Source organism: Lethenteron reissneri, chromosome 48 (genome assembly GCF_015708825.2).
Source record: "Lethenteron reissneri isolate LAM-NWPU_2019-01 chromosome 48, ASM1570882v1, whole genome shotgun sequence".
Taxonomy (NCBI): Eukaryota; Metazoa; Chordata; class Hyperoartia; order Petromyzontiformes; family Petromyzontidae; genus Lethenteron; species Lethenteron reissneri.
Genome location: NC_083826.1, coordinates 5,163,599 through 5,185,303, shown reverse-complemented (window position 1 = coordinate 5,185,303; position 21,705 = coordinate 5,163,599). Strand labels below are relative to the sequence as shown.

General features: G+C 56.9%; 1 protein-coding gene across 9 annotated transcripts in view; it reads left to right on the top strand.

Moving 5' to 3' along the window:
- The window catches only part of LOC133354626 (ER degradation-enhancing alpha-mannosidase-like protein 3), a 30,475-nt gene extending 10,395 nt beyond the window's left edge, over window positions 1-20,080 (top strand). For 4 of the 9 annotated variants that reach the window (XM_061571627.1, XM_061571631.1, XM_061571630.1 and 1 more), the window contains 14 exons: window positions 1,514-1,648; window positions 2,277-2,382; window positions 3,752-3,849; window positions 4,777-4,902; window positions 6,088-6,171; window positions 6,782-6,865; window positions 7,381-7,505; window positions 8,391-8,616; window positions 9,718-9,878; window positions 10,821-11,073; window positions 11,851-12,027; window positions 12,856-13,021; window positions 14,559-14,747; window positions 16,164-20,080. In XM_061571627.1, coding sequence (XP_061427611.1) covers window positions 1,514-1,648; window positions 2,277-2,382; window positions 3,752-3,849; window positions 4,777-4,902; window positions 6,088-6,171; window positions 6,782-6,865; window positions 7,381-7,505; window positions 8,391-8,616; window positions 9,718-9,878; window positions 10,821-11,073; window positions 11,851-12,027; window positions 12,856-13,021; window positions 14,559-14,747; window positions 16,164-16,273 — 2,040 coding nt within the window. In that variant the 3' untranslated portion in view covers window positions 16,274-20,080. Of the gene's footprint in view, window positions 1-1,513; window positions 1,649-2,276; window positions 2,383-3,751; window positions 3,850-4,776; window positions 4,903-6,087; window positions 6,201-6,781; window positions 6,866-7,380; window positions 7,506-8,390; window positions 8,617-9,717; window positions 9,879-10,820; window positions 11,074-11,850; window positions 12,028-12,855; window positions 13,022-14,558; window positions 14,748-16,163 lie in introns of those variants that run through there. The other 5 variants (XR_009756608.1, XM_061571629.1, XM_061571635.1 and 2 more) reach the window with 5 other exon arrangements.
- Window positions 20,081-21,705: the final 1,625 nt, after the last annotated feature.

Below are 21,705 nucleotides of genomic sequence, written 5' to 3'. Positions count from 1 at the left end.
ACGCACGCGCCGCGTACACGCGCGCCTATACACGCACGCCGGGTATACACGCTTGTACACGAGTGCCCGGCGCTGTTCGCGGAAAGATACAGCGCCGGGATGCGCTGCCTTCCCACCGCACCCCCTCCCCCCCCCCCCCGCAACTCGTAGAACAGAAAATTAGTTTGTGAGCGAGTGACGAGATGTTAACTACCTCGCCTGGTATACAGGCGGTCCCGAACCCTGGCGACGCCTGTTGTATGTTTGGAGTGCGCATGTTTTACCCCCTGTTCTGCAGAGTGTGAGTCAGTGAGTGAGTGTGAGTGAGAGAGAGTGAGTGAGAGGGAGTGAGTGTGAGAGCGTGAGTGAGAGTGTGAGTGAGTGAGTGAGTGTGAGAGCGTGAGTGAGAGAGAGTGAGTGTGAGAGTGTGAGTGAGTGACTGTGAGAGTGAGAGCGTGAGAGTGTGAGTGAGTGAGAGGGAGTGAGTGTGAGAGTGTGAGTGAGAGAGAGTGAGTGAGCGTGAGAGCGTGAGAGAGTGAGTGTGTGAGAGTGAGTGAGAGTGAGAGAGTGAGAGAGAGTGAGTGAGCATGAGAGCGTGAGTGTGTGAGTGAGAGAGAGTGAGTGAGAGTGAGAGAGAGTGAGTGAGTGAGAGTGAGTGAGTGTGAGTGCGTGAGTGAGAGAGAGTGAGTGTGAGTGCGTGAGTGAGAGAGAGTGAGTGAGAGTGAGTGAGAGAGAGTGAGTGAGAGTGAGTGAATGTGAGAGTGTGAGAGTGAGAGTGTGAGTGAGAGAGCGTGAGTGAGTGTGAGTGAGGGAGTGAGTGTGAGAGTGAGTGTGAGAGAGCGTGAGTGAGAGAGAGTGAGTGAGCGTGAGAGCGTGAGAGAGAGTGAGTGGACGGTCGGCCACTTGGACGACGATCAGCTATCATCATCATCATCGCGCGTGTGGCCACGTCGCCTCTGACCGAGAGCTCACAGCTCAGCGGGCTCTATCACCCGGCGGGACGGGAGCGGTGGAGGAGGGGGGGGGGGTGCACACAAACAGACAAACAACAAATCACGCGAGCGACGATCCCGTGGGCGAGCGAGCGAGTGAGTGAGCGAGTGAGTGAGCAGGCGAGCGAGTGAGTGAGCGAGTGAATGAGCAGGCGAGCGAGTGAGCGAGCGAGTGAGCGAGTGGGCGAGCGAGTGAGCGAGCGAGTGGGCGAGCGAGCGAGCGAGTGGGCGAGCGAGTGAGCGAGTGGGCGAGCGAGTGAGCGAGTGGGCGAGCGAGCGAGCGAGCGGGCGGGCGGGCGAGCGAGCGAGCGAGTGGGCGAGTGAGTGAGCAGGTGAGCGAGTGAGTGAGCAGGCGAGCGAGTGGGCGAGCGAGTGGGCGAGCGAGTGGGCGGGCGAGTGGGCGAGTGGGCGAGCGAGTGGGCGAGCGAGCGGGCGAGCGAGCGGGCGGGCGAGCGGGCGGACGAGCGGGCGGGCGAGCGAGCGGGCGAGCGAGCGGGCGAGCGAGTGGGCGAGCGAGAGTCGTCTGTGGTGGCGCTGCGCAGGTGAACCTCGCCCACGGCGTCGCCGGCGGGGAGAGCGGCGCCGGTGCGGAGGAGGCGACCTGCACGGCGTGCGCCGGCTCCTTCATCCTGGAGTTCGCGGCGCTCAGCCGCCTCACCGGGGAGCCCGAGTTCGAGGTTCGACTCCGGGGGGGGGGGTGGGGGGGGGTGGGGGCAACGGGGGGGGGGGAGGCGGGACGGGGGATCTTCGTCTTTGGGGAGCAATAGTTATAGCGGTAGTGATTTTCACCAATTATCACTTCATAAGTGCTACTCGTTAACGGCACTCGCGTGTGCCGTGCCGGCCTTCTTCAGAGGTGCCGCTCGCTAACAGCACTTGCCCCGAACAGTCTGTTAGATTTCGATTTAAAGCTTTCGTGACTGCAGGGATTCATCTTCTTGGTTCTTTCGGTAAAGTCACGTAGAAGGGGAAGTAATAAAATAATTAAAATTCAACATAATAAAATAATTCTCACGACGTTTCGGCCACAACGCAAGCAGCCGTCCTCAGGTGAAGACCAGTGAGTGAGTGAGTCTTTCAGACGCTGTCTCCCCGAAAGACCTGGTCTTCACCTGAGGACGGCTGCTTGCGTTGTGGCCGAAACGTCGTGAGAATTATTTTATTATGTTTTATTTGCATTATTTTATTACTTCCCTTCTACGTGACTTTACCGAAAGAACCAACAAGATCAGTCTGTTAGAGACTACACGGGGGACCTTTGTCTTTGGAATGCCCCCCCCCCCCCCCCGGCCTCACCCCGTACAGGAGCGAGCGCGCCGTGCGCTGGACTTTCTGTGGGAGCGGCGGGAGAGGAGCAGCGACCTCGTGGGCACCGTCATCAACATCCACACGGGGGAGTGGGTTCGACGCGGTGCGTGCCTCCGTCTGCGTGGGATAGAGTGTTGCACCCTCGCACGCGCGAGCGCCCGCCGGTTATCTCTTCCTCCGGTTTTCCTCCCACGCTCGTTAAGTGGCCGAAAGCATCGTGATGTTTATGCTGGAGGGAATCCGATGAGCTATGAAGCTCTTCTTTCACAGATGTTCAGTAGGGCCAAGGGGTCAAAATGTTACAGCAACAAACAATACAAAAAAACAAGATCGGAGTGCAAAGTATTACAAAGGTAAACAAATCACCTTTCAAAAAATATACAAATAAAATTTAGATATTTTTTTTATCGAACCAGGTAAAGCCCGCTGAGCTATTAACTTATTTTTCACAAGCGACCTGGCCACACATGATGATACTCCAACGAAGTGGCTTATCACGTGGAGATTTATAGAAGCAAAATTACGTAAATATTCTAGATGCATGTTTCTAAATGCAGAGCTGGGGCAATTCCTGGTAGCGTCGGCTCCTCACCACCACCACGTGGCTCCTGCTGCCTCCCTGCTCCTCGTACGTGGTCCCTCGCCCTGGCGCCTCTGAGTCGTCCTCCCTCTCTCTCTCCCTGAGTCGTCCTCTCTCTCTCTGAGTCATCCTCTCTCTCTCCCTGAGTCGTCCTCTCTCTCTCCCCCTGAGTCGTCCTCTCTCTCACTCTGAGTCGTCCTCTCTCTCCCTGAGTCGTCCTCTCTCTCTCTGAGTCGTCCTCTCTCTCTCTCCCTGAGTCGTTTTCTCTCTTTCTCTGAGTCGTCCTCTCTCTCTCTGAGTCGTCCTCTCTCTCTCTCTCTCTGAGTCGTCCTCTCTCTCACTCTGAGTCGTCCTCTCTCTCCCTGAGTCGTCCTCTCTCTCTCTCTCTGAGTCGTCCTCTCTCTCTCTGAGTCGTCCTCTCTCTCTGAGTCGTCCTCTCTCTCCGAGTCGTCCCTTCTGCCCCTCTCTCTTCGAGAGAGCGACGAGCGGATACCATGCGGCGCATTACGAGTTGAAACCACGCCACTGGCTGTATGTGCGTGTGTGCGTGCGTGTGCGCGCGTGTGTGTGCGCGCGTGTGTGTGCGTGTGTGTGTGTGCGTGTGTGTGTGCGCGCGTGTGTGTGTGCGCGTGTGTGTGTGCGCGTGTGTGTGTGCGTGTGTGTGTGTGCGCGCGTGTGTGAGTGTGCGTGTGTGTGTGCGTGTGTACGTGTGTGTGCGTGTGCGCGTGTGTGTGCATGCGTGTGTGTGTGCGTGTGTGTGTGCGCGTGTGTGTGCGCGTGTGTGTGCGCATGTGTGTGCGCGTGTGTGCGTGTGTGTGTGTGTGCGCGTGTGTGTGTGCGCGTGTGTGTGTGTGTGCGTGTGTACGTGTGTGCGTGCGTGCGTGCGTTGCAGACAGCGGCGTGGGCGCCGGGATCGACTCGTACTACGAGTACCTGCTCAAGGCCTACGTCCTGCTGGGAGACGAGGAGCTCCTTCTCCGCTTCAACGCCGTCAGTGACGCCCAAGCCCCCCCCCCCTCCCCCCCCCCTCCCCCCCCCTCCCCGCGGAGGCACACGCAGAGAGGAGCACGCGTGTCACCGTGTCCCTGTTTGTCACGCTCCGCGGAGCTGAAGTTGAAAGCGAGGGCACTGCAAGGCAGCAGCTCTGTCCGTGTCTCTCCGCCTGTCCGTCTGTAACGAGTTTGGTGGCCACGGTAACTCTCGGAATCGAGAAGGTTTCTTTTCGCTGGAGGAATCCGATGAGCTACGGATGTCCGGTGTAGATCGTATCGATCATCCAATAGGAACGAAGCTTTAGTGTGAGGGAGTTACCCCCGACATGGTCCGGCGTGCGCACAAACCTGAGCGTGAAATCGTGTTGCTGTTGCGGCCTTAGCTCTACGCATTGGCTCTGCCCGTCTGTGACACGGGGTCACGAAAGCTCTCGTGTAAATCACTCCAATTCGAATGAAACGCTCCTGTCAAGAAGCCGTGTTGCTGCTCGGGACCAACCCCGGGGAGAGCCGGCCACACGCGTGCGTCCGCGTGTCGGTCCATTTGTAACGCGGGGGGGTCACGATGACCCCCGCCGAGTTGATCCGACGACACGAACGCAGCGTCGGTGCGAAGTCTACGCTGCTCGTGGGGCGTGAGCCGTGAGGCCTACGGACTTTGCTCATCGCTGACTAAAGCACGTGTTCGGAACCGCTGCGGAATCCGTGCGCATTCACGATTCTTCTTCCTTGTTTTCGGACGACCCTTCCCCGTTTTTTTTTTACGGTTTGACACCAACTGCCGTCACCATTGTCGCCCCCCTCCCGCCGTCTGTGCGTGTGCCATTAACCTGTCGACCTACCGATCGACCGATCAATCTTGCGCACGTGGGTGACTGCGGACGCACGCACGCACGGATGCGCGGACGGACGCACGCGCACGCAGCACTACGCGTCCATCATGCGCTGGGTGAGCCAGCCGCCGCTGCTGCTCGACGTCCACATGCACGAGCCGGAAGTGGCGGCGCGCGGCTGGATGGACGCCCTGCTCGCATTCTTCCCAGGCCTGCAGGTGGGCGGGCGAGTTAGCGAGCAGCTGGGCGGGCGGGCGGGCGGGCGGGCGGGCGGGCGGAAGGGTGAGGTTAGCGGGAGAGTGAGCGAGCCAGCAAGTGGGTGGGTGGGCGAGCGAGTGGGCGAGCAGGAGAGTGAGTGAGCGTGAGAGTGAGTGAGCACGTGGGACGGTGAGCAAACGAGCGAGCAAGTGGTCACGTGGAATGATTGAGCGAGCGAGTGAGCACCTGGGAGAGTGAGTGAGCGAGCGAGTGAGCACGTGGGAGAGTGAGTGAGCGAGTGAGTGAGCACCTGGGAGAGTGAGTTAGCGAGCGAGTGAGTGAGCATGTGGGAGAGTGAGCGAGTGAGTGAGCGAGCAGGTGGGAGATTGAGTGAGCAGGTGGGAGATTAAGGGGGGCGAGCGAGTGAGGAGGTGGAAGGATGGAAGAGAAGTTGGTGAGTGAGAGGGTGAAGTGAGTGAGCTCGCCAGCGAGTGGGCGTGAGAGTGAGCGAGATCGTAAGAGGGTAGGCGAACGGGTGAGTTGATGAGCGCAGTCGGGGGGCACGACGAGCTTGTGAGCGAGTGGGTGGCAAAGCGAGAGGCTGAGTGAGCAAGCGAGTGGGAGCAAGAGTGGTAAGGCGGGCGGGTGAGTGAGTGACCGAGCGAGCGATAGGGTGGCAAGGCGAGTGAGTGAGTGAGCAAGCAGGAGGGAGCGAGGGTGGCAAGGCGGGTGAGTGAGTGAGTGAGCGGTTGGTAAGGCGGGTGAGTGAGTGACCGAGCGAGCGAGCGAGGGGTTGGCAAGGCGGGTGAGTGAGTCAGCGAGCGAGCGAACGGGTGGCAAGGTGGGTGAGCGAGCGAGCGAACGGGTGGCAAGGCGAATGAGTGAGCGAGCGGGTGGCAAGGCGGGTGAGTGAGTGAGCGAGCAAGAGGGAGCGAGGGTGGCAAGGCGGGTGAGTGAGTGAGCGAGCAGGTGGCAAGGCGGGTGAGCGAGCGAGCGAGGGGTTGGCAAAGTGAGTGAGTGAGTGACCGAGCAAGAGGGAGCGAGGGGTTGGCAAGGCGGGTGAGTGAGTGAGCGAGCAAGAGGGAGCGAGGGTGGCAAGGCGGGTGAGCGAGCGTGCGGCAGGATTACCATCACCTCGTTTTAAATCGTCGAACGTCCGCGCCCCCTGACCTCGCCGTCGTTCAGTGGCATCGTTTGCGCCGCAGGTCCTCAAGGGCGACCTCCGGCCGGCCATCGAGACCCACGAGATGCTGTACCAGCTGACCCAGCGACATCACTTCCTCCCAGAGGTCGCTCGCAGCGGCCCCACTCGCCAGGGGTAGCGCACCGCGCGCACCTAGCCTGGCACAAGCGCGCGTGGTGGTTGCGGTGGTGGCATTCGGCCTGGCGCAGTGGCGCAAACAGGGAGTTTATTGCCTCACCTCACGGCCACCAACACCTGTGACCATTATCTGAACCGGTCCTGGGCCTCCCCTAGGTCGACTCGGCCTAAAATGAGTAGCTGGTGCGATGTATAAACATCGCCACCGCGGGAGAGAAAGGCGGCCGGGCGTGGTGCTGGCCGGGTGGCTAAAGCGCAGCAAGTTGGCGCAGTAGGGGGCACAGGTGGTGCATCAGCCAGTCGTCTCAGTCGACCCATGGCCTCCTGGGTCTGTCCCGTGACTTCGTGCCAGTGGGCGTTCGACACTTCACGTGGCCTTAACGTGCACATGGCCTGGCACAAGCGCCGTGGTGACGTCACCGCCACTTAGTGGCGAATGGCGGTCGTTGTTATTGTGTGTGCGTGCGTACGTGTGTGTGCGCACATGTGTGTGCGTGCATGCGTGTGTATGTGTGTGTGCATGCGTGTGTATGTGTGTGTTTGTGCATGCGTGTGTATGTGTGTGTGTGCGTGTGCAGGCCTTCACGACGGAGCTGCACGTGCACTGGCCTCAGCACCCTCTCCGGCCCGAGTTTGCCGAGAGCACCTACTTCCTGTACAAGGTGAGCCCCAGGGAGACACCCCTACCACGCCACGGTCACGACGTCTCTCTCCCTCTCTCTCCTCTCTCCCTCTCGTTCGCTCGCTCTTTGCCTCTCTCTTTAACTCACGCTCGCTCTCTCCCGTCTTGGCGGCTGCTCGTGTTCACAATGCTTTTGGCCGCAGACACAAAAACGCGTGTGTGTGTGTGCGCGTGTTGTGGGGAGCGGTAGTGTAGCGGTTAGCGCGCTGCACTACGAGCCTAGCGACCCGGGTTCGATTCCCGCTCACGGCCAAACACCAGTGACGATTATCTGAACCGGTCCTGGGCCTCCCCTAGGTCGACTCAGCCTGAAATGAGTACCTGGTGTGGTGTGTAAACATCGCCACTGGGGAGACAAAGGCGGTCGGGCGTGGTGTTGGCCACCCACCCCCTCGTGTACCGTTCCGGCCTTCATAGGTGCTCGCTAACAGCACTTGCCCCTACAGTCTGTTAAGGCTACACGGGGGATCTTTGTCTTGTGTGGTCGTGGCGCAGGCGACGGGAGACCCGCACTACCTGGAGGTCGGCCGCTCCATCGTGGACAACCTCAACGCCCACGCACGCGTGCCGTGCGGGTTCGCCGGCGTGCGGGACGTCCGCACGGGGACGCACGAGGACAGGTCAGGGGGGGGGGTCACGGTGACCCACGCGGGGTCACGCGGGGGGGGGGGGGGGGCAGTGAGAAAGGGGCCCCTGCGATGACATCACCACCATGTCTAAACGGGAAAGCTTTTTAGGCCAGGCCTGTGACAAAGATGAAAGACAGTGACAAAGATCCCCTGTATAGCCTTTAACGGACTATGGGGGCAAGTGGTGATATTCACACACCGCAGCAGGTACTCATTTGAGGCTGAGGCGACCTAGGGGAGGCCCAGGACCGGTTCAGATAATCGTCATTGGTGTTGGTGGCCGTGAAGAGAGCCAATCGAACCCGGGTCGCCGGGTTCGTAGCGCAGCGCCGCTAACCGCTACACTACCGGTCCCCAAAAGGGTCTCGGGTCTGTACCCGACAGGTCGGGGACCCCGCTAATCCACACGTGAGGTCACGAAGTCGTGTGGGGACAGGTGCGGGGTCACGCTAATCCACACGTGGGGTCACGAGGTCACGTGGGGACAGGTGGGGGGTCATGCTAATCCACACGTGGGGTCACGAGGTCGCGTGGGGACAGGTGGGGAGTCACGCTAATCCACACGTGGGGTCGTGAGGTCGCGTGTGGACAGGTGTAGGGGGGGTCACGAGGTCACGTGGGGACAGGTGTAGGGGGGGTCACGCTAATCCACACGTGGGGTTACAAGGTCACGTGGGGACAGGTGTAGGGGGGGTCACGAGGTCACGTGGGGACAGGTGTAGGGGGGGTCACGCTAATCCACACGTGGGGTCACGAGGTCGTGTGGGGACAGGTGGAGGGGGGGTCACGCTAATCCACACGTGGGGTCACGAGGTCGTGTGGGGACAGGTGGAGGGGGGGTCACACTAATCCACACGTGGGGTCACACTTCGCCAGGATGGATTCCTACTTCCTGGCGGAGACTTTCAAGTACCTGTACCTGCTCTTCACGGACGACGCCGACGTGCCCTTTGACCTGGGAGCGTTCGTCTTCACCACGGAGGCGCACCTGCTGCCCCTCGGCCTGCCGCCACTGCGGGGGGGGCACGGGCGGGGTCGTTGGGGTCACGGAGGGCACGCAAAAGGGCCACGGGGTCAAAGGGCGGCGGGAAATGATACAGAGGTAAAATGCCAGACGGTTGTTTTTTTACACCTCCCAATTGTATTTTGATTTTGCATCGTGCCTTGAGACGGTGAGACATCATCGCCACGGTGGCTAGGAGATGTTAACTACCTCGCCTTGCATACAGGAGGTCGTGGGTTCGATCCCGACCGTGACGTCTGCTGTATATGTGGAGTTTGCGTGTCTCTCTCTCTCGTCATCATCACGGTGGCTAGGAGATGTTGACTACCTCGCCTTGCATACAGGAGGTCTTGGGTTCGATCCCGACCCTGACGTCTGCTGTATATTTGGAGTTTGCGTCTCTCTCTCTCTCATCATCATCACGGTGGCTAGGAGATGTTGACTACCTCGCCTGGTATACAGGAGGTCGTGGGTTCGATCCCGACCCTGACGCCTGCTGCATATTTGGAGTTTGCGTGTCTCTCTCTCTCTCTCTTCCTGTGGTCGTGTGGATTTTTCTCCGGGTCCTCCTGTTTTTTTCCCCACATTTAGAATCGACATCACACGTTTATTTGTATTTGGCTGCTGATATAAATTCGCACGCGATAAGCCACTTCGTTGAGCTTTCCTTTGTGATAGCCAGCTCGCTTCTGGGCCTTACCTGGTAAGAAAAAAAAATAGTAGTCGTAGTACATCACAACTTCCGAGATCCTTTCATGTCGTCGCCTCTCATGGAACTTTCACACGCGCCCCGCAAATGGTACGGAAGTTCGTCCGGGTGGCGTCGGACAATCCGCCCTGGTAAAGATCATCGGTCGCGTGTTGGTTAGGCTTCTACCCTGGGAGATTGTCACAGCAGGTCACATGGTGCTGTTTGGTGGGGGAGCTCTCCTATCCCGGCGACCCGAGTTCAGTTCCCGCTCACGGCCACCACCGGTGACGATTATTATCTGAACCAGTCCTGGGCGGCCTCCCCCTAGGTCGACTCAGCCTCAGATTTCGCAGGGGTTTATTACTGGATGTGTTGTGAGCCGGGTTACGGGAATAATTTCGCTGGGTAGACCGCACCAGGTGGCACGCAACCGGCAGCCACAGCCAGGAGGTATACTCGACGTGGTGTGCCGGACGCTGCCCCGCGTGTGCCCCCCCCCCCCACCCCAGGCCACGTGGCACGGAGGGGACCCTGCGTGGACGTGCCCCAACGTGCGGGAGACGCTCCCCGGCGGTGCCGACTTTGCCGGCGCCATCCGCCGCTCCTACAGGAACCTGCACGGCGGCGGGGGGCGGGAAGCAGCGCCCCCCGCGGACGGTCACTCCTCTCCGTGAGCCGTCGCACGACACTCCGTTGTTTCTAACTCGGGGGGGGGGGTGCGGCAAGACCTGGTGCGATCGGGCCACCAGCGTGGGGCCTGCACCGCCAAATGTCCCCTTTGGCCAAGTTCACCCTCGTTGGCGGTGAATCACTGCTATAGTGCCGCCCCCCCCTCGCCCACCTGATCTGAGAGGAGCTGCAGCTGGGCCTTGTGAGTGGTTAGAGGGCGCCACGGTGGCTAGGAGATGTTAACTACCTCGCCTGGCATACAGAGGTCGTGGGTTCGATCCTGACCCTGACGCCTGCTGTATATTTGGAGTTTGCGTGTCTCTCTCTCTCTCTCATCATCATCACGGTGGCTAGGAGATGTTAACTACCTCGCCTGGTATGCAGGAGGTTGTGGGTTCGATCCTGACCCTGACGCCTGCTTTATATTTGGAGTTTGTGTGTCTCTCTCGCTCGTTCATCATCATCACGGTGGCTAGGAGATGTTAACTACCTCGCCTGGTGTACAGGAGGTCGTGGTTCGTTAATGACCCTGACGCCTGCTGTTGTATATTTGAAGTTTGTGTGTGTCTCTCTCTCTCTCATCATCATCACGGTGGCTAGGAGATGTTAACTACCTCGCCTGGTCTACAGGAGGTCGTGGGTTCGATCCAGATCCTCCAGTTTGTCCCTCCACATTTAGAATCAACGTCGCGCGTTTAAAGTATTTTGCTGCTATAAATTTTTACGCGATGATGATAAGCCCACTTCGTTGAGCCATCATTTGCGATGGCCCAGGTCGCTTCTGAAAAAGGGCTACATAGCTCAGTGGGCCTGACCTAGTAAAATAAATATAGTTGAATAGTTCGCTAGCTGAGCGCATTGCGCGTTGAACCCGAACAACCGGGTTCGATTCCCGGCCACGGCCAACACGCTCTTCCTCCGCCCATTGCCGCGCGCGCGCCAGGCCGGCGGCGATGGCGGAGGGTCCGGGGCCGCCGAGCGCCGCGGGGTTCGACCCGGGCAGCGAGCAGCAGCTGGAGGCCCTGCGGAGGATGGGCATCGCGCTGGAGGGGCTGCCCGACGGGCGCATGCAGCTCCACCACAACGAGCGGCGCGTACGGCGCTCTGGCGCGGCCACGCCGCACCGCACCGCAGACACGGCGAGACGCGGCGAGACGCGGCGAGACGCGGCGAGACACAGGGAGACGCAGGGAGACGTAACGAGACTAAGGCGCAGCGAGATACACACACCCCGAGACACAGACACAACGTGGCACAGCGAGACACAGCAAGACGCAGGCACGGCGAGACGCGGCGAGACGCAGGGAGACACAGGGAGACGCAGGGAGACTAAGGCGCACCGAGATACACACACCCCGAGACACAGACACAACGTGGCACGGCGCGATGCAGTGGGACGCAGACACGGCGAGAAGCAGCCCATCACAGCCACAGCGAGACACAGCAAGACACAGACACAACGTGACACAGCGGGACACAGCGAGACGCAGTGAGACGCAGCGAGATGCAGCCGCAGGGAGACGCAGCCCGTCAGAGCGAGACACGAGACACGGCGAGATACACACACCCCGAGACACAGACACAACGTGGCACAGCGAGACACAGCGAGACGCAGGCACGGCGAGACACGAGACACAGCGAGACACGAGACACGGCGAGACACGAGACACGGCGAGACGAGACACGGCGAGATACACACACCCCGAGACACAGACACAACGTGGCACAGCGAGACACGAGACACGGCGAGACACAGCCGTACATACGCAGCACCACATAGACAGCGAGACACGACAACGACAAAGATCCCCCCGTACGGCAGGCACACGCGCGGTTAGCGGGTAGCGCCTGCGACGGCCGGCACGGCGCACGAAGAGAAGTGTTTGGCCGGCACCGCGCCCGGCCGTCTTTGTCGACGACCACCACACGCTCGGCGCTCGAGGGTTGCCGTCGTCTTTGCGCGGCGCGCGCAGGCCGAGAACGGGCGCCTGGCGGAGGACGGAGCGCGGTTCATGCGGGACATGGCGGAGCACCGGCGGTTCACGCCGGCGCGCGCCGTGCAGCTCGTGTCGCCCCCGTTCCTGGGCCGCGTGGTGCTGTCCGCGGCGCCGGCGCAGTTCGGCCTGGACCTGGCCAAGGAGCAGCACGGGGTGAGTTGCTTTCGGCGCTCTCCCCGCCCCCCCCTGCCCCCCTGCCCCCCTGCCCCCCTGCCCCCCCGCCCGCCCGCCGCGTCGTCGAGAGCAGCCAACGTCCCCTGGATGGATCCGGACCGGCGGTCCGTTTGCCGGGTTTTTCCCGATGGATCGCTTTTGTTTTTCGGATGGGTGTAAGCGCGACGGATTTGGGCGGGTGAAACTGTACGCGTGCGTCCGTTGAAACTTCTTTGGCGCCGTACGTAGCCAGCTGTGCTAACGGGAGGCGCGGGAGAAGGGCGACGTACATGCCCTTCCCGAATTGAAACGAAAAACACGACTCTCGAGCCCGAAAGCAAAAATGTCGACGCCCTCCGTACGGTAACGAGTGTGGAATGAATGAATTGAGGATTTTAAATTTCACGATCACTGACGGCCGTGACCGGGACGCGGCTGTAAGTCGCTGCTTCGCCAGCGGAAGCGCCGGCCGTCCCCGACACTTTTACGACTGCTGAAGCCTCCAACAGCCACCCGTCACTCTTCTCCCCCCCTACTCACCCCCCCCCCACCTTCTCCCCCACCTCCTGCCCCTCCTCCCCCCCCTCCTCCTCCCCACCCCTCATCCTCCCCCCCACCTTCTCCCCCTCCTCTTCCCCCTCCTCCTCCCCCCCTCCTCCTCCCCACCCCCCCTCATCCTCCCCCCCCACCTCCTCCCCCCCTCCTCCTCCCCACCCCACCTCCCCCTCCTAATTCCCCCCCTCCTCCCCCCCCTCCTCCCCACCCCCCCTCCTCCTCCCCACCCCTCCTCCTCCCCCCCACCTCCTCCCCCCCCCCCGCTCCCCGCAGGTGAAGGGCTTGCTGGCGCTGAGCGACCCCCCGCTGGCGTGCTCGCCGCTGTCCAACGGCGCCGCGGTGGCGGCCCGCGTGGTGCTCGTGCGCCGGGGGGAGTGCACCTTCGCCGAGAAGGCGCGCAACCTGCGGCACGCCGGCGCCCGCGGGGGCATCGTCATCGGTGGGTCGCGAGCCCCCCCAAACCCTCCCCTCCCACCGACACCGCCCCCCCCCCCAGCTCCATGTCACACTGCCCACCCCCCCCAGCCCAATCTCACACCGCCCCCCCCCCCAGCTCCATGTCACACTGCCCAACCCCCACGCCCCCGGCCACGTTATGAGAAAAGGTGCAGAAATTTGAAGGTAATCTAGTATATAATTACAATAACCCCCCCCCTCAAATCGTTGCACCTGATGAGTTAATGAGTTAATGATGACGTCACCCTGCTGCTGCTGCTCTATATAAGAACGGGAGACACAGCAGAGCCCCTCACCATTCTGGCGAATTGCCCGATGATGCTGGATGCAATTACCAGCGAAACGTCGTACTCAAACTGTAAATGTTGTGGCTTCAACACACCGGTGGGCTAAAGCAGTGAACTATTTGTCTTTTTGTCAACGTGACACTTCTTTTTTACTGATTGGCCGTGTCGGGTGGTGGAGGGTTACGACACATTTATAAATAACGCGATCTAAACCCAAAAACGTTGATTATGAATAATATTGGTCGCGAAAGCCTACGGGGCCGCGCGGCTCCGGCCGACGGGGTTCGTAGCTCGCCAAACGGGCGCTCGGGCGAACGTTTGGCGGGCACTCGGTGGATCGGCATTCGGTGTCGCTCGCCTCGTCCGGTGGAGATCAGGTCGTCTTATCTAGCTGCGGAACGCTTGGGAGAGGTGAGTGAGAGAGTGAGCGCGTGCGTGGGTGGGTGGCCGAGTGTGTGAGTGGTTGAATGAGTGAGTGAGTGGTTGTGTGAGTGGTTGAGTGAGTGAGTGGTTGAGTGGTTGAGTGAGTAGTTGAGTGAGTGAGTGGTTGAATGAGTGAGTGGTTGAGTGAGTGAGTGGTTGAGTGAGTGAGTGGTTGAGTGAGTGAGTGGTTGAGTGGTTGAGTGAGTAGTTGAGTGAGTGAGTGGTTGAGTGGTTGAGTGAGTAGTTGAGTGAGTGAGTGGTTGAATGAGTGAGTGGTTGAGTGAGTGAGTGGTTGAGTGAGTGAGTGGTTGAGTGGTTGAGTGAGTAGTTGAGTGAGTGAGTGGTTGAATGAGTGAGTGGTTGAGTGAGTGAGTGGTTGAGTGAGTGAGTGGTTGAGTGGTTGAGTGAGTAGTTGAGTGAGTGAGTGGTTGAGTGGTTGAGTGAGTAGTTGAGTGAGTGAGTGGTTGAATGAGTGAGTGGTTGAGTGAGTGAGTGGTTGAATGAGTGAGTGGTTGAGTGAGTGAGTGGTTGAGTGAGTGAGTGGTTGAATGAGTAAGTGGTTGAGTGAGTGGTTGAGTGAGTGAGTGGTTGAGTGAGTGAGTGGTTGAGTGAGTGAGTGGTTGAATGAGTGAGTGGTTGAGTGAGTAGTTGAATGAGTGAGTGGTTGAGTGTTGTGAGCGAGCAAAATGATACAGGCTTGTGACCGGTTTCCCCATTTCACGCCAACTGCGCCACAGCCACCAACCCTCTCCAAACGCTCCTCACCGCTCCTCACCACTGCCCCCCCCTGCCCCCCCCACCCCCAAGCAGACGACACGGCAGGCAGCAGCAGCGACACGGCGGCGCCGTTCCAGATGGCGGCGGACGGCGCCGGCGTGGAGGAGTTGTCGGCGTTGCCGCTGGTGTTCGTGTTCCAGCGTGAGGGCGCCGTGCTGACGCGCGCGCTCGCCGCCGCTCGCAACGTCGAGGTGCTGCTCACCGTGCGAGCTCGCGCACTCGGTGAGGAGCCCGGGGGGGTGGGGGGGGCGGGGGAGCGGGACGTGGGTCCCGCTTAGCGCTCCGCTCGCTCGCTCATTCACCACTCGCTCACCTGCTCATTCACCACTCACTCACTTACTCATTCACCACTCACTCACTCACTTACTCATTCACCACTCACTGACTTGCTCATTCACCACTCACTCATTCACCACTCACTCACTCATTCACCACTCACTCACTCATTCACCACTCGCTCACCTGCTCATTCACCACTCACTCATTCACCACTCACTCACCACTCACTCACCTGCTCATTCACCACTCACTTACTCATTCACCACTCACTCACCTTCTCATTCACCACTCGCTCACTTGCTCATGCTTTTACTCACTTACTCATTCACCACTCGCTCACCTGCTCATTCACCACTCGCACACCTGCTCATGCTCTTACTCACCTGCTCATCCATCACTCACTCACCTGCTCATTCTCTTGCTCATTAACTCTCCTATTCATTCACTTGCTTTGACTGCTCACATGCTCAGCCACTGACGTTTTTGCTCTCCCGCTCACATGTTCACTCGCTCGCTCGCTCGCCCATCCGCTGAATCACTCACCTGATGACTCGCTCACACAATCACCCGCTCGCTCACTCGCTCGCCCGCCCACATCACCACACATTCACTCGAATGTGTGGTGACGCATTCACCTGCCCGCGGCGTGCGTGTGCATGTCACCGTGGGGTCACGAAGGGATGTCATGCTCTGTATGTACGTTGAACTTCTTTCGCACTGTACGTATCCAATCGTGTTAATCGGAGGTGTGGCAGCACAACTATGGATCTAAATGAGTCTGGGTCTCTGTGAATCTATGGGTATCTGTGTGAGTCTATGGGTCTCTGTGAATCTATGGGTCTCTATGTGAGTCTATGGGTCTCTGTGAAGCTATGGGTCTCTATGTGAATCTATGGGTCTCTGTGTGAGTCTATGAGTCTGCGTGAGTCTATGGGTCTCTGTGTGAGTCTATGGGTCTCTGTGTGAGTCTATGGGTCTCTGTGAATCTATGGGTCTCTGTGTGAGTCTATGGGTCTCTGTGTGAATCTATGGGTCTCTGTGTGAGTCTATGGGTCTCTGTGTGAGTCTATGGGTCTCTGTGTGAGTCTATGGGTCTCTGTGTGAGTCTATGGGTCTCTGTGCGAGTCTATGGGTCTCTCTGCGATTCTATGGGTCTCCGTGCGAGTCTATGGGTCTCTGTCCGAGTTCATGAGGCTCTGTGTGAGTCTACGTACGTATCTATGTTGAACTTCTTTCGCACCGTACGTAGCCAACCGTGTTAATCGGAGGTGCGGGCGACGGCCGAGCGTTTCTGCACGACGCCACGGTGTGGAATCTCCTCCGCTCGCTCTCTCTCTCACTGTCGCTCTCCCACAACAGCCGACCTCAGGGAAGACTTCCTCGACGAGGAGGAGGAGGAGGACGAGGGAGACGGTCAGAGTGAGCGGGAGGAGGAAGAGGAGGAAGAAACGAAGCCACAGCATCACTAGAAGCTTCGTCGTGCCGATAACGGAAACAAAATCAAAAGTGACGTCCTGTTACAATGGGTATCGGTGCTCTCATCTCCTGTTTACAGCCAGTGGTGGAAACTCCACGTTCCACGTGCGGAGGAAATTCCACGTGTGGTGGAAACTCCACGTTGCACGTGCAGTGGAAACTCCACGTGTGGTGGAAACTCCACGTTCCACGTGCGGTGGAAACTCCACGTTGCACGTGTGATGGAAACTCCACGTTCCACGTGCGGTGGAAACTCCATGTTGCACGTGTGATGGAAACTCCACGTGTGGTGGAAACTCCACGTTCCACGTGCGGTGGAAACTCCACGTTGCACGTGTGATGGAAACTCCACGTTCCACGTGCGGTGGAAACTCCACGTTGCACGTGTGATGGAAACTCCACGTTCCACGTGCGGTGGAAACTCCATGTTGCACGTGTGATGGAAACTCCACGTGTGGTGGAAACTCCACGTTCCACGTGCTGTGGAAACTCCACGTTGCACGTGCGGTGGAAACTCCACGTTCCACGTGCGGTGGAAACTCCATGTTGCACGTGTGATGGAAACTCCACGTGCGGTGGAAACTCCACGTCCCACGTGCGGTGGAAACTCCACGTCCCACGTGCGGTGGAAACTCCACGTTCCACGTGGGGTGGAAACTCCACGTTCCACGTGCGGTGGAAACTCCACGTCCCACGTGCGGTGGAAACTCCACGTCCCACGTGCGGTGGAAACTCCACGTCCCACGTGCGGTGGAAACTCCACGTTGCACGTGCGGTGGAAACTCCACGTTCCACGTGCGGTGGAAATTCCACGTTGCACGTGCGGTGTAAACTCCACGTTCCACGTGCGGAGGAAACTCCACGTTGCACGTGTGGTGTAAACTCCACGTTCCACGTGCGGTGGAAACGCCACGTTCCACGTGCGACGGAAACTCCACGTTCCACGTGCGGTGGAAACTCCACGTTGCACGCGCGGTGGAAATTCCACGTGTGGTGGAAGTTTCCACGTGCGGCGGAAACTCCACGTTCCACGTGTGGCGGTGAACGAGCCTCCCCATAAAACGGCTGCTGACTTCCCCGCCAAGTGGCACAGGGACTCCTCGACTTACGGACTTGTAGAGATACGAACAAACACCGTCCCGTACCTCCAGTCGTTAGTTCAACCGCCGCGCAATAGATGGTGGCGGTGGTGGTGGCATTTGCATTTTCAGGCGATTGTACAACTTTTAAAGCCACTCCCCGTGCTTATTGTGCACGCCGTACGACACGTTTTGAAATCGACGGGAGCAAAGTTGGACCTGCGAACAAATCGACTTACGAACAGACCTCTGTAATCCATACTGTTTGGTTATTTCTATCCACGTGACTTTACCGAAAGAGCCAAAGAGTATGGATTCCTGCAGTCACGAAAGCTTCAAATCTAGATTGAGACCTCTGGAACATAATTCGTTCGTACGCAGAGGAGTCCCTGTCCCCATTCTGGCAACACCGCAGGGAGGCATGTGATCTAAGCCTTCTTGGTTCTTTCGGTAAAGTCACGTAGAAGGGAAATAATAAAATAATAAAAATAAAACAAAATAATTCTCACGACGTTTCGGCCACAACGTAAGCAGCCCTCCTCAGGTGAAGAACATGTCTGTCGGAAAAACTGCTTGGTGGTGTTCATTCAGACGCTGTCTTTCCGACAGACCTGTTCTTCACCTGAGGACGGCTGCTTGCGTTGTGGCCGAAACGTCGTGAGAATTATTTTATTATGTTTTATTTTTATTATTTTATTACTTCCCTTCTACGTGACTTTACCGAAAGAACCAAGAAGATGAATCCCTGCAGTCACGAAAGCTTTAAATCGAAATTTATGATCTAAGCCGTTGCGATTGCGAGCTGCTCACTCTACCGCTCCTCCGATTAGCACGGTGGGCTGCGTGCGGTGTGCGAAAGTGGTTCAACGCACACACGCGCACGCACAACTAGAGGCCCCGCTGACTGAGCACGTGTCTGTGTCACAACATGCTGGACACAAATAGCAGAGAGCAGTGTGTTTCACACGGAGGCTTTCGCGACAAATATCATCCATAAGAGGTTTTTTTCTGCGTTAGATCGCGTGAAAATATAAATGTGTCGTTAAACCCGCCACCACCCGACACAGCCAACCAGTAAGGCATGTCACGTGAACAGAACGTGGCAATTCGTCACTAGTACAGCAACACCGGTGTGTAGTGTAGTTTATAGTGTAGTGTATAGTGTAGTGTAGTGTATAGTGCAGTGTGTAGTGTATAGTGTAGTGTATAGTGTAGTGTATAGTGTAGTATACTAGTTCAGCACTAGTGTATAGTGTAGTGTATAGTGTAGTGTGTAGTGTAGTGTATAGTGTAGTGTATAGTGTAGTATACTAGTACAGCACTAGTGTATAGTGTAGTGTATAGTGTAGTGTATAGTGTAGTATACTAGTTCAGCACTAGTGTATAGTGTAGTGTATAGTGTAGTGTATAATGTAGTGTATAGTGTAGTATACTAGTACAGCACTAGTGTATAGTGTAGTATACTAGTACAGCACTAGTGTATAGTATAGTGTGGTGTATAGTGTAGTGTATAGTATAGTACACTAGTACAGCACACTGGTGTGTTGGAGAGCCAAGCCACAACATTTACAATCTGAGCACGACGTTTCGCCAGTAATTACAACCAGCTTCATCAGGTGACAGCCAGATGTGTGGAGAAGTCCACTTGTTTCGTTCCTTATATAGAAACGCAGGGAGTCGTGGTACTGACGGCAAGTCCTCGTTTTAACGCGGTAGTTACAGTAGAACCTCTCTTAACGATCACCCCTTGTTAACTAATCGCTTAACGGCAGGCCTCCATAGAGCCCAATATGTAGTGTATAGTGTACTGTATAGTAGTGTAGTGCCTCCATAGAGCCCAACGTGTTTGCTTACCGACCAATTCAGTAAATATGAATTGATTAACCGCGTTTCTTTTAATATTATGTTCATAATGTTGCTAGCGTCGTGATGTATTAATATCCATTGCTTAAATATTACAAAGTACTTTTTTTGGGGTGGAAAAAAAACGAACTTTCAACGTGCATTCCCTATACTCGCTTAACGACCAAATCCTAATCTCGATGCGTTCTTTAAAAGTTTCTGCGTTAAGCGAAAACGATTTCCCCACGAACATTTATTATAACGACGATGAAGACCGGGGGAGACACCACGTGCCACCACCACCACGACCACAATGCATCACTCCGCTCAGCCGCGCAGCTCAAGGAAGTATGATAATTGTTTTTTTACCCTTCTATCTGGCAACAAAACTGACACCTTTTTTACAAGGAGTCATGTTTACATAGACCACAATACCTGCAGTCATAATGCTTACCCCGAGCTCTGATACTCTGATGGTGCATTGTCTTTGAGTGGTGCGCCTTTTGGCGTCATCTGGTCCAACCCATATGAGACTAGGCTCTAAGGAAAGCTGTCTCGGGTGTGGACCAATCAACTTCAAGGACAGTGCATACATTATCAGAGTTATGTTTTTTGTTTGCATTATGACTGCAGGTATTGTGGTCTATGCAAACATGACTCCTTGTAAAAAAAGGTGTCAGCTTTGTTGCCAGATAAAAGGGTAAAAAAACAATTATCATATTTTTTACTGGCAAATGAGGTTCCAATGGTCTCAAGGAAGTAGTTCGTCGGCGACAATCGTGTCCCCCAAGGGGGAGAAACACGCGTTAAGCGAGGACTTGCCGTGCTCTTGTCAGTGTCACGTGACCGGGTCTGGACTCGGGGAAGTTCAGGGGGGGTGGTGGGAGGGGGAAATAGGGGGGAGGGGGGGCGGAAAGGGGGTAGGGGGGGGCGATGGGGAAAGGGGGAAGGGGGGGACGATGGGGGAATAGGGAGGGGCGATCTCGGGGGGGAGGGGCGGGGGGAGGGGCGGGGGGGGTTCTGCTCCGGTGTCCCTGTGGATGAAAGAATAAAAATCCGACAATCGACCATCACTTGTTACCATCCCTCTGTGTGTGTGTTGGGCTCGCAAACAGCACTTGCCCCAACAGTCTGTAAAGGCTTCACGGGGGATCTTTGTCATGGGGAGCGGTGGTGCGCGCTGCGCTACGCTACGCAGCCGGTGATCCGAGTTCGAAATCCCGCTCACGGCGGACTTTAGGTCGACTCGGCCTAAAATGAGTGATGCAGTAATTTTAGCTGTTACTGCATCACTCGATGCAAATTACTGCATCAAGTGATGCAGTCATTTTAGCTGTGACGGTCCCACCTGATGACGGAGACTTGTGTTGCCTCCGAAACGTCGTGATTTTTATTATTTTATTTTATTTCCATTATTACTTTTATTAACTTTTAATTGTATTTTTTACCTACGTGACTTTACCGAAAAAACCCTAAGAGTATAAACATTGTCGTAGTAATTGATTGGCAGTTCGCGTATGGTTGGGGAAAAGTGTGGGTGACCTTTTCGCAAGGAGTTCTGGCCAGCCTGGAGCGAGAGAGTCAGTAGGGGCTTCGGCGGAGTTCCTTCTGCCAGCTTCGTGGCGCCAGCAAGCCGTTGCAGGACTGCTCCTTAGCCGTGTTCTTGCACAGTGGGTGGACTGCAACAACAACAGCGGCAGCAGAGGGCGGTGTCGGATCGGGAATACGGAGACTCATCGACTTACGAACGAGTTCGGTTCCAGATGTCTGTTCGTAAGTCGATTTGTTCGTAATTCCAATTTTAATCCCGTCGATTCCAAACGTGTTGTACGGCGTGTACACTAAACACGGTGAATGACTTCAAAAGTTGTATCAACTGTAGATGTAGATGCCACTGGTTCTTCATGTTCTGTAGATGTAGGTGCCACTGGTTCTTCACGTTCTGCAGATGTAGATGCCACTGGTTCTTCACGTTCTGCATATGTAGGTGCCACTGGTTCTTCACGTTCTGCAGATGTAGGTGCCACTGGTTCTTCACGTTCTGCAGATGTAGATGCCACTGGTTCTTTACGTTCTGCAGACGTAGATGCCACTGGTTCTTCACGTTCTGTAGATGTAGGTGCCACTGGTTCTTCACGTTCTGCAGATGTAGATGCCACTGGTTATTCATGTTCTGTAGATGTAGATGCCACTGGTTCTTCACGTTCTGCAGATGTAGATACCACTGGTTCTTCATGTTCTGTAGATGTAGATGCCACTGGTTCTTCAAGTTCTGCAGATGTAGGTGCCACTGGTTATTCATGTTCTGTAGATGTAGATGCCACTGGTTCTTCACGTTCTGCAGATGTAGATACCACTGGTTCTTCATGTTCTGTAGATGTAGATGCCACTGGTTCTTCAAGTTCTGCAGATGTAGGTGCCACTGGTTCTTCACGTTCTGCAGATGTAGATGCCACTGGTTCTTCATGTTCTGCAGATGTAGATACCACTGGTTCTTCACGTTC